General features: G+C 44.7%; 1 protein-coding gene across 1 annotated transcript in view; it reads left to right on the top strand.

Annotated features, from left to right (window-relative positions):
* The window catches only part of ADAMTS13 (ADAM metallopeptidase with thrombospondin type 1 motif 13), a 106965-nt gene that overhangs the window by 49612 nt on the left and 44976 nt on the right, over nucleotides 1-12377 (top strand). Inside the window, exons 17-23 of the mRNA XM_089677077.1 lie at nucleotides 3760-3880; nucleotides 4917-4997; nucleotides 5160-5341; nucleotides 5428-5563; nucleotides 6523-6652; nucleotides 7842-8021; nucleotides 8572-8761. Of these exons, the coding sequence (XP_089533203.1) occupies nucleotides 3760-3880; nucleotides 4917-4997; nucleotides 5160-5341; nucleotides 5428-5563; nucleotides 6523-6652; nucleotides 7842-8021; nucleotides 8572-8761 (1020 nt within the window). The remainder of the gene's footprint in view (nucleotides 1-3759; nucleotides 3881-4916; nucleotides 4998-5159; nucleotides 5342-5427; nucleotides 5564-6522; nucleotides 6653-7841; nucleotides 8022-8571; nucleotides 8762-12377) is intronic.

The raw sequence follows: 12377 nt of genomic DNA, 5'->3' as shown, positions 1-12377 counted from the left end.
GACAAGGGGGCACTCTTTACATCTGGAGGAAAAGACATTTAATCTCCAAATATGGAAAAGTTTCTTCACAGTAAGAGATGTGGAATAGACTCCCTCAAGAGTTGGTTCGGGGCAGCTCAGTAGAATAATTTAAAAAAGGCCTGGGTTCTTTCCTAGATACACAGAATATAACTGGATGCTAAGATTAATAGGTAAAGTTAAACCAGGGAATATCCAATTTTCTCTCAGGGGATCAGGAAGGAATTTTTCCCTTGCAGGAGCAAACTAGATCATGCTTTGCTATTTTTTTTTGCCTTCCTCTGGATCAACTGTGGGTATAGGATTATAACTTTTTTGTTTTTCTTTATGGTTGAACTAGATGGACTTTTTGTCTTTTTTATGCCAGACTAACTATGTAAGCAGCAATATCAATCCAGAATTTATAACTTTTATTTGGTGATGTCACCCATGTAAAATATATTTGAAGTGTGATGTCACTGCCAAAAAAGTGTAACCTAGTTTTCAAAAGTGACATTGCTGCTCTGCAAAGTAAAATATATTTAGAGGTTTGGGTTTAAAAATGTAACTTTATTTAGTGATCAACCCATGCAATATTTAATACATAGCTTATGTTTGCACAGGACAGCTTACATAAGGAGGGGAATGATTTTGTGTCTATAAAACATGCTGGCCACTCCTTTACAATATAAGAAAGATTTGTAAATGCAGGCAAGCCTAGACCAGCATTTCTGAACCAGGGTGCCGTGGCAAAATGGCAAACAAATTCCTTAGTCCATCCAAAATAGATTGTTCTCGCCACCAATTACCATATTTTCTTTACAGTGGTGCTGGTCTGCTTAGTCAAATGCGCATGCAGATGTCACAGGCACTCAGGAAGCCCTCATGGGCAACCCACCCATGTCCTGCCAACCGATGATGTCTGCTCTATGTGTTGGTAAATAGTGCCGTTCTTTCGGCAGCTGGGTGGCACATTCTGCTGACCTGTGTTACACATCGGCACAGCAGGAGCTTGCAGCACTGGGTAAGGGGGCAAGAAGTAGCAGAAGTATGTGCTAAATCTTCAACCAGCCACCGATGCAAAGCTACACCCTACAGCCAGCCATATGCCCTTGAAGTTCACTAGCCATGCTACACTCCTTACTCAGCCAGCCTTGTGGTTTATAATGGAAGAATGGTCCTGCCCTGGGGTTCTGGTGAGAGGAAAGCAGGGAACTGAGAGGATCAAAAGGGAGGGTAGGTGTTGCAGACAGAGTGAGGTACAGATGTGAGCAGTGAGGGGGGTTGGGGCACAGATATTATCAAAGAGGGGTTTGGGAGGTACAGAGGTGAACAGAAAGGGGGGTTTGGGGTATAGAGGTGAGCAGACAGGTGGTCTGTGGTATAGAGGTGAGCAGAGGGGGTTTTGGGGTACAGCGGTGAGCAGGGGGGGGTTAGAGGTACAGAGGTGAGAAGAGATTGGTTTGGGTTACAGAGATGAGCAGAGAGTGGGGTTTGGGGTATAGAGGTGAACAGAGAGGAGGTTTGGGGGTACAGACATGTGCAGGGGGTTAGGGGTACAGAGGTGCGCAGAAAGGGGATTTGGAGTTTTGTGGTATAAAGGTGAGTGGGGTGTTAGGGGTTCAGAGGTCAGCAGAGAGGGGTTTTGTGGTACAGAGGTGAGTGGGGCATTAGGTGTTCAGAGGTCAGCAGAGAGGGGTTTACAGAGGTTAATAGAGGGGGTTTGGGATGTGGAGATGAGCAGAGGGGGGGTTTGGGATGGGGAGGTGAGCAGACGGGAGGTTTGGGATGTGGAGGTGAGCAGAGGGGGGGGGGTTGGGATGTGGAGGTGAGCAGAGGGGGGTTTGGGATGTGGAGGTGAGCAGAGGGGGGGTTTGGGATGTGGAGGTGAGCAGAGGGGGGGTTTGGGATGTGGAGGTGAGCAGAGGGGGTTTGGGATGTGGAGGTGAGCAGAGGGGGGGTTTGGGATGTGGAGGTGAGCAGAGGGGGGGGGGGTTTGGGATGTGGAGGTGAGCAGAGGGGGGGGGGGGTTTGGGATGGGGAGGTGAGCAGAGGGGGGGGGGGTTGGGATGGGGAGGTGAGCAGAGTGGGGGGGTTTGGGATGGGGAGGTGAGCAGAGGGGGGGTTTGGGATGTGGAGGTGAGCAGAGGGGGGGTTTGGGAGGTGAGCAGAGTGGGGGGGTTTGGGATGGGGAGGTGAGCACAGGGGGGGTTTGGGATGGGGAGGTTAGCAGAGGGGGGGTTTGGGATGTGGAGGTGAGCAGAGGGGGGGTTTGGGATGGGGAGGTGAGCAGAGGGGGGGGGGGGTTGGGATGGGGAGGTGAGCGGGGGGGGGGGTTGGGATGGGGAGGTGAGCAGAGGGGGGGGGGTTGGGATGGGGAGGTGAGCAGAGGGGGGGGGTTGGGATGAGGAGGTGAGCAGAGGGGGGGGTTTGGGATGGGGAGGTGAGCAGAGGGGGGGGGGTTTGGGATGTGGAGGTGAGCAGAGGGGGGGGTTTGGGATGTGGAGGTGAGCAGGGGGGGGGGGTTGGGATGGGGAGGTGAGCAGAGGGGAGTTTGGAGTATGGAGGTGAGCACCCCAAAATGGAGGTTCATATCTGTGCTGCTGCATGTAGGCCAGTCCATTCATTTCAGTGAGCTTCCCTACCAGAAGAAACACAGGACAAGAAGTTCCTGATCCTTTTTTTTTAAATTGCACTGCACCAAAAGCACACTGCATTTGCCATGTGTGGGGGGTACCATTAAGAATAAGGACACTCCTGTGTATCTGCTAAGAAGCAGCATGTTTGTCTGTGTGTTGGGAACACATACAATTTTGATACGCAGTTATATGAACCAGGCCTTAAGCTGGGGTGCCTCGAGGCTGAAAATACTTTTCAAGGGTGCCCTGATGGTAAAAAGGTTGAGAAACACTGGCCTAGACAGTTCTAAAAATGAGGTAAAGGTGGAAATTTCTCTTGCATTTTTGTATGCTCCTAGGAGCTAAGTAGTGTTATCCTATATGTCCATGCACACTGCTTTAGGCTATTTGCATTTTCTGAGCTTCAGTATCTAGGAGCAGAAATTTTTTTTTTTTTTTGTAGCATTTTTCCAGCAGAAATAAAAACGCTTAACGCTCCTAAACTCTACTAAAACACTCCTAACAGCTTTTGTTTCCTTCTACATGTATTGTAAAAACACTAACAAAACACTAATCCTCCTAAACACTACTAAAATGCTACTAAAAGCTATTACCAACATTTTTTTAGCTCAAAAAATGCTAGTGTGCATGGAGCTGAAAAAGTATAAAACAAGAAGGCGCAGAATAAGTCTCCCTAAAGCCAAACTCTAGCCAAAACTTTTTTTCTTTTTGTAGTCTTGGCCAAATTGGGGAAGACCATTTATTTTTTTATTGTGGGCTGTGTCCTCATTGGGGAGATTTCCCCTCATGACCTGTCAGTACAGGAAACGATGGTAAATGTCTCCAGTGGGGACACAAATTCAAACAAAACACACTTTTCCAGTACATTAGGGAAGGATTGAAACTTCTGTCAGGTTATTATTACTGTTCTTGTCCTCCTGCCCTAGAGATGACTGCTCCCCTTGAATTCTTGACCTGCTGTCATATTTTGTTAGAATAACTGGAAGCGAGGTGAAACCTCTTCAGCAGGGTCATCGACAGCAATAAAATTTTAATAGAAATATTTACTACTTTCAAGCCTATCCAAAATGAAAAAAGGTTGGGCTTTAAATCTGCCTGTGTGTAATGCAGGTGTCTTGCTCAGGTCTTTGGCTGCGATGGAGTGATGGATTCTGGGATGGCGGCAGATCACTGCGGAGTGTGTGGTGGAGACAACAGTACATGTAAAAAAGTTAATGGCTCTTTTACCGAAGGAACAGCTGGGGGTAAGTTACAATACTTTAGATAGTAAAACTTAAGTCCAGACTTGCTAAAAATAAAATATCTATCTATCTATCTATCTATCTATCTATCTATCTATCGCACCCTCCTATATAGCTAGGGGAAGCTAGAGGATAGCTAGCAGGGTCAAATTTAGGTCAGAGCTGAGAGGCTCTGCAGACTGACTCTCTGAGACTTCTCCCTGCACTAGAACTTTGGAGAAAGTTCTAGAAGCAGTGGGTGGAGGTAAGGAGTGGCTAGTCTGCACTCTCAAGGAATCATGGCCAGTCACCAACAAGAGGCTTGGTAAGGGGCCAGGACAGCCCTTAAGAGTGACAGAACCTACCCAGCAGCAAGAGAGTTTGGGTGAAAGATGGAGAAGTGAGGCTGGAGAGCAGGAGCCTGGGATGGGGCCCAGATGGAAAGGGGCTCACCTCCAGGCAGGGACGCTGAAAATGAGGAAAACTCAGAACCTCCTCGGCCCGCAGAGAGAGGACTACCCGTGTAGCAGGGAAGGAGCATCCCAGCTAGAAGGCCTGGAAGAAGACAAAGCCATCCACTCACAGACGGAGGACTGAGTGAGTAGTCCTACACTCCCTGGGCCAGTTAGGGGAAGGAGCACTCTGGTGGGGAACTGGATTAGCTGCCTACCCTGGACTGTCTTACATTTAAAGTGACAGGCAGTGGATCCCCTGTCCAGGGATTCCTCCAGGCAGCCGGATAAAGGAGTATCTGTGGTGGTAAATCCAGAGAGGCTGGCTATCTCGCCAAGAAGTGGATTGTTGTCTAGAGACTTGTACATAGTTCCAAGAAGTTGTCCTCAGCTACTGTAGTAAGTTCAATCCCCGAATAAAACTTCAAAACAAAGCTCTAGAACTGGTTACTGTCTCCTGATTGCAAGTCTGTGGGAAGTAAATGCGTGTTGCCTGGCTGTGCAGGACTATAGGGGGACCCAAACTTAAGCGACTCCTAATGTAGTGCTACGTCTATCTAATCGATCTAATCTATCTATCTGTACTGTTTTATTTTCTCATGCTGCAGAGTATTTCACATTCCTGACTGTCCCGGTCGGAGCCATGACACTCAGAGTGACCAATAAAAATCCTCTCTTTACTCACTTAGGTAAGAAATAACAAGCTATCCCAGAATCCCTCGTGACTATAGTCAATTCATGGTAGGGAAGGGGTTAGATTCTATTTTTATGAATGTTTGCTGCTTTTATTTATTTTTACATTGAGATGAGTTAAGAACATTCACTATTCTCTTTTTTTTGCTGTCATTCAGCTATTAAAGAGAACTGTGACTACATTGTAGCTGGAAAGCGGAGTATCTCTTTAAACATCACTCACCCCTCTGTCGTGGAAGACAAGCAGATGGAGTACAGATTGATTTTAACTGCAAACAAGCTACCCGGTCTGGAAGAAGTCCTTATCAGTGGACCCACCTCCTCCGACATTGAGATCCAGGTACAAAAAGATGTGAAGCATTCTAATTTTTATGAGGTTTTTTTTTTTGTTCAATTCTGGAATTATTAAGGACACTGTTTTGACAGGTCTTTAGAAGATACGGGCCAGAATATGGAGAGGTTACCAATCCGGAAATCACTTACAGCTATTATGTTGCCAAAAAGGATAATTCGTACGCCTGGTTACCGGTCCCCGCACCCTGTTCAGCCAGCTGTGGGGGAGGTGAGACCACTGAAACCTTTTCCTTCATAATTTCAAATTGTATATTTTCTATTTCCAGATAGCAAGTACAATGTATAAGGATTGGCCTATGACACCACCAGACAATAAGAACATGGAAAACTGGAACACAATGAAATTTACCAGCAAAGGCTTCAGTTCTTAATGGGGACCGTATGGTGGTATAAATGGAATTATATCTAATATATTTTATTGTATTTTAATTGTTTTGGTAAATATGAACCTTTGGAAGTATACTTATGTAAAAACACACATAAACAAAAATATCTTACCTCCCTATTTAGCTTTGCTTACTTTGTCTAAGCCTGACACTTCAGCTTGAGACCCAGGAGTTAGCGGTCACCTACATTCTGACAATTGATACCTTGCCAACTGCCTAACCTATACTCACCTTGGATTCATCGATACGCTATCTCCGCACTCCCCGCCTGACTGCTGACGTGTTCAGGTGGCCAGATTCCAGGTCTCGATCGCCCGTCGCTGTCATTGGCCAAGCAGGGATGTCAGATTTGGCATTGTTGAATTTGTACAGAGAGCTGCACGTGCATGGCTCAGTGTACATGGGTGGACAGGCAGGTAAGTAAAAAAGCATGTCTCTTCTGCATTAAAATTCTTGCCTGTTCGCCCATCTTTAGTTTTGGCCTCAAGTTTCACTTTAAGACTGTGAACAACTACAGCGCTCTGATATTTGTCACTGTTAGGCGCTCTTCAAAGTCTGCAAGCAGGGTATGAGGTCAGGATGTTGACATGGTGGCAGCAGCTGTCAGGCTGTAAGTGACTGCTAACAGAAAATAAGCAAAGGCATTTTAAGAGGCAGCTATATACAGCTAAAGGTAGCATTTGTTCTTAAAGATCCAACATAGGGTACAATCATACATTGTATCTTGGCATCAATATCATCATCATCATTAATATTCTGTGCTTGTACTGTCTTCCTCTAGGATCTCGAAATGTTATCTATGAATGCTTTGACCACATTCTTCAAATGCCAGCCGAATCCAAGTTCTGTAATTATTCTGAGATTCTTGGTCCAGTACAGGAACCTTGTGGAGATGACCCCTGCCCTCCTAGGTGTGTTTGTTTTATTTGGTTAATATATGGATGGAGTATTAAAGAAGACTTTTCATTATAAACATATTAGAAATAAAATACTAAATGTTATTTACTTTTGTGGAGTGACCATGCCCAGATGCAGGCACAAGCTCCTTTAACCCTTTGAGGACCGTAAGATTTTGGAACACCAAAAGAATCAATTTTTTTGTTTTTAAAGTTCGTACACTTCAGTTGCTGTAACTAAGCCATTTCATGAAATAATTGGCAAAAAGCTAGATCCATTTGTTGTTTGTTGATAAGAACTAATATTTTGACTCAAACCAAAAAAAAAAAAAGAGTTTTAAGTTCTTAATCAGATGATACACGCAATTAAAAACATGGGACAAATACGTCCCTTGGTCCTCAAAGGGTTAACACATTTTCCCACCACTCTCTGGGTTCCTAGACATGCCCAGAAAATATGCATTTATTTGCTTTCCTTCATCAGCAGTACAAAGAGGTCACACCTGATGAGGTGCTGGTGGCAGGCCAGTGATTAGCAGCCATGTGAGGCCCTCCACTGTCAGAACCAGGGTGCAAGCAGCTGGGCAGGAACCCTAATAGCATGCAGCTTCTTTAAAAGGCTTAAATATTGTGGGGATACCCTCCCTGATTACTACCAGAGTAATACAGTTCCAGTGGGGTGGCGGTTTGTTCTTGGGCCTTAAATACCTCCAGATCCTCACTTGCGTTACCAGAGCTACTCTGGACTTCACTGAGGTGGATTCTGTTTGTGAAGCATGATAATAAAAGTAGCTGAGTTTTTTCATTCGGCCAATTACATATTCAGTTACTAGTGCCACTATCTGATACACAGAAGCCTTGCCTTCACTCACTGTAGTTTTCTGCATAGTTTCATGTGTGTGATGTGCTACTGCACTATCTCCTTATTCCTCTGGCATAAATGTCAGCTTTAAAGTGCACCTTTCACCAGAGAAAATATTGTAGTTGGCTTTGTTGGACTCCTTTTTGAAAATTTTCTGTTGTCACTTTCAGTATTTCCAAGGCACAGACCTGGAACACATATGCACCAAATGAAAGTCTGCCTATGACTTGTCTGACCTCTGGGAGTTCAGAGATTTTCTTTTTACAATTCTGTCAGGTGTACATCAATGTCTCTGTTACATCAATCTCCTTCAATCTGTCTTTTTTTTTTTTTTTTCACCAGGTGGGACGTAATGGAGTCCTCTGCATGTACCGTCTCCTGCGGAGGGGGGCTTATGAGCAGGACAGTCCAGTGTGTCCAAAAGCTGCGTGACACTGAGACCGTCGTGCCAGAATGGCAATGTGCCCACACCTCTAGGCCAGAAGCCTTTGTTTCCTGTAACACAGAGCCATGCCCAGCAAGGTACCTCCATGATGTGGAAAGCAGTAGTAGCAGAGATTCAAAAACATTCTAATATGTAACTTCCCTTTCATGCTTCATAGATGAGAAAGAAGAAAAATATTATTGCCAATATATGTAGCCAACAGACCCATGCCACAATCAAGCCAATCAATTTATAACAAGAAAATTAGGCAGATGCAATTTATTCAAAGTAGACAAACAAAATTCCCCAGCACTTCACTCTGGTAATTCTTTGTGAAGAAAATTAGGGTTCACGCTGTACAAAAGCACCTTGATGTATCTTGCGGTTTCCATATTTTTTACTGATGCATACAAATACTAGGAGCAGGTTTGAGGGCTTGTTCACATATAGTGCAGTGACCTGCATTTTTAGCGCATTGGATCAGTCACAACGTGGCCTCATTGACTTGGGTGAGTTTGACAGGCAATGTCACCTGTCACCTCAAAAAGACACTTTAAACTTGTGGCACTGCTCCATCTTCTTAAATGGACAGCTGCGGCATGTGTACAGCCTCCTCCAAGCTGATATAAATGTTTTCCTCCCGTGCAGGTGGGAGGCATCAGAGACTGGTCCTTGCTTAACAATCTGCGGCTCAGGGACAGCAAGGCGTAAAGTCACTTGTGTACAATCTCAGTCTGGCTTGGACGCTGTGGTGGATGCCTCTAAATGCTCAAAGCAGGAAAAGCCACCAGAACATGTTCCATGTGTGGTCAGCGTGTGCCCTGTTGGCTGGGAGAGAGTGAGTATGTTTTGTGTTTATATACAACTGTAGCACCATTCCAAATAGATTGTTAGGTAAATTTAGTTTTTGTCTCAGCCATTCCCTGGGGGGAAGGTGCCCAGAAGGTGGCTGGCTAGTGCATAAATAGTCTGGGGTCTGGAGCTGCCCTGTTCTTGTCCAGGAGGAGAAGTTCCCAGCTTGAAGGACTGCTGGTCTTCTGTGCAGCCCAGCTGAATTTCAAAATGTGCTCATTGAGGTCACAGCTACGTTAGAGCTGGGGGGCCTGCTTTGCAGAGAATTTCTGGAACTAAGGGATTTCACTGAGGATCTGGCCTGGTGAGTTCATGGGAGAAATGTCTGGCTGATATTGTAAAGAGGTATCCAAGTATGATGGGACATTGTGAATACAGGCCTGAGTGTGGGATCCTAGTGACTGTTTACTGCAACTATCCCTTGTGCATTAGTGCCGGTGGTTGCTTAGGCTGGGATGGTTATTATGGTGTCACAGTGATGCTCATTCCCATAGCTGCTACGAGAGGGACTGTGCTAAGAAGCTTTGACAAAGAGAAGGGTGTCATCTTGTCACTGTACAGTATTGCTGGAGTATCCCACAGCTCCCTGCACCCTATCCAAGTTCATTTCATAATAAATCATCAAAAAGACAGCTTTGAACTGTTTACTAAGCCAGAAAGAGGACTGTAACTGTGTGCCTGGCTGTCTCTGCACTGATATGGAAATATAAGAAACTGAGACAATTAGCGGTCTCTTAGGGGATCTGCACTAAACAATCTAGAAAGAAAGAGAGATTCACAGGGGAATTTAACCCTCCCCCCCCCCCCATAGCAGAGGTATATAAACGTGATTTGCAGTTCCGGGTAGGGGGTGCGCGCCATCCTACCTGTGCCGCTATTGGCTGCTGAACATGTCAATCACCATTCCCGACTGGAGATTCTCGGCCGGGACTCGGTGATCGTCGGCAAAGCTGACAGGGGAGAGACCTGTGTGTAAACAACACAGGTCTCTCTCCTGTCAGCATAGACATGCTGCTTTGTATTTCTCTGCACAGAAGAGAAATACAAAGCAGCATGTCTCTCTAATAAAACATAAAACAGCACATAATATAAAACACACACATCATACACTTAACCCTTTAATCGTCCCAGATGTTAACCCCCCCAGATGTTAACCCCTTTCTGTCCTTTTTTCCTAGTGTTAGTAGTGCTTTTTATTAGCACTAATCACTGTATTAGTGACACTGGGGATGTCAATGGCAGTCAGTTCCCACCCAGTGTCAGAATGCCCACCGCAGTCCCGCTATAAGTCGCTGATCGCCGATATTATTAGCATAAGAAAAAAAAAAATTCCAGTATACATACCTTCAATTTTAGATGCTATAACTTTCAGGTAAACCAATTAATATACACTTATTGGGATTTTTTTTATAGCAAAGACACGTAGCAGAATACATTTTGGCCTAACTTTATGAAGAAATTAAATTTGTTTTATTTTTTACTAGATATGTTTTATAGCAAAAAGTCAAAAATATTGTATTTTTTGTGTACAAAAAATAAAAAGCGCAGAGGTGATCAAATACCACCAAAAGAAAGACATAAGTTTCATTTATGTACTTAATTTATGTGCGTTGCATGACCGTGCAATTGTCAGTTAAAGTAAAGCAGCACTGTATCGCATAAAATGGCCTGGTCAGGAAGGGGGTAAATCATCTGGAGGGCAAGTGGTTAAAATGGCTTCCTTTCAAGATTGGAATAAAAAAAGCTGAACTCCAGGCTAACAGATCAAGTACACATCTTAAATACATACAGTATATGGGAGTTGTTTGATCTGCCAAAGGATTTGTATTTGTCTATTAGATCCTGAGAATTACACAGCTGTACCAGCCAGCCTAGTGATCATTCTTTTATCTGCTATAGTCAAGAAAGAAGGTCTCCTCCCCACCCTTGTGGTTGGATAGTAAAGGAGCAACAACTAACTGATGGGATCATCTCTTTGCCTGTGTTGCCAGAATACTGTTCCATTCAGGTGAAATTCTCTTATATCCCCAGGGAAACCAACACTTTCAGGAGTGTCAATTTATTGTGTTTGCTAAAGTGTTCACTGATTCCTCCTGCCAGCCTCCACATCACTACAGGACCAGGGGCGGACTGACCATTTGGTAACTCAGGCACTGCCCAAGGGCCCGGGGTCAGTAGAGGGCCCCATGAGATGCCCCTGGTACCTTTTTCATAGGCTTTTTTGAGTTTGGGCAAGGACACAGGGGCTCCATGATCCCCTATTGCCCGAGGGTCCCATGAGTTGTCAGTCTGCCCCTGTACAGGGCACAGTATTGATGTAAAGGTTTGGGGTAGAAACCAATAAGCGTTGTGAGGAGCCAAGAAGATCAACGCTCTCGGAGGTGCTTGTTTTGCAGAGGACGCCAGCAGAGATGTTTTCTGAGCAGTGTTGTTCTGTCGATGCAGGTATGCCTGTTTGACGTTTTTTTTTTTAATGACATGGTCACTTTAAAGGACAACTTCATCTTTAGTGAAGTTGTCCTTTAATAAACTTGACACCCCCGCCCCTTCCCTTTTTCTTCTGACTTCAGTCCATGCAGGATAACACTTAACTTTAGTCTCAGTCTTGGGAACTTTCTCTGTCCTGGTCCCAGCCAGCCTCTGTGAATACTGTTCATGCATGCTTTGGCCCCATTTTATAGCTATGGCTAAGCTGTACTCCGATGGACTGCTAGAGAAACCCTATGAATAAAAAATAAAATTGCTATTTTTGTTTAGTCACACACAAATGGGTAATTCATAACAATGACACCCTCTGCTCCCTTCATAAGGTTCATTCTGAGGTTTTAGACAGAGACAGGCTGCCTGAAAGCAGACAATTGCTGTTGTGCTCTATTTTTATATATCCAATAATGCTCTGGGAATCCCTCTTCATGGGTGCACCCTGTACTGAAGATTTGGGATAAATTCATACATGGTGCGGTGCCAGGCTTTTTACTGCATTATAAATCACTTGGCACTACAAGGAATCACAGAAAACAATTGATTCCCTTTGTCTCATTCACACTGAAATACAGCCCAGAGCTTCGCTGTAGAGTGCTGTGATACAATGCAGGTGTTATCACAGCACACTGTACAGAATCGAATGGCACTGTACAGCAGTGCAGCACATCTCGCTGCTGTACAGAGCCATGAATAAAGTGTACTTTTATACACTTCAAATAAAAATTGGGCACCACATGGCCTCTTACCACAGTAGACAGCTACCAGAGAGGTAAAAAGCTCTGTGAATGGGACCTTATTTTTAAAACAAAATGTTATGTAGCTCTTACTCCTGTTAAGCCGCTGGAATTTTGCCCAGGTTCTTCCTAGTGGAATGCTCCATAGCCAGGCACACAAACAGTCACTCTTTTTCTCAGTAACCAGTCTAGGGGTGTTGTGTTTGTTTTTTTTTTAATTTTTGGAGAACTTGGACAGGGTTGAGGGAACTGAGTTCAGCAGGAACTGGCCAAGATTCAAATCATGTGTGGGCAGACTGAATGTACCGACGTTGATAAATCAAGCAACTTGGGTACAACCAGCCAACTAGAATATAAATGCATTTATCACTAGCACCTGGTATA

Source organism: Staurois parvus, unplaced genomic scaffold (genome assembly GCF_062004578.1).
Source record: "Staurois parvus isolate SC_StPar_1 unplaced genomic scaffold, SC_StPar_1.0 ptg000176l, whole genome shotgun sequence".
In the NCBI taxonomy this organism is placed as follows: domain Eukaryota; kingdom Metazoa; phylum Chordata; class Amphibia; order Anura; family Ranidae; genus Staurois; species Staurois parvus.
The sequence above is the reverse complement of the archived record's forward strand: the minus strand, read 5'-3'. Positions and strand labels throughout refer to the sequence as shown.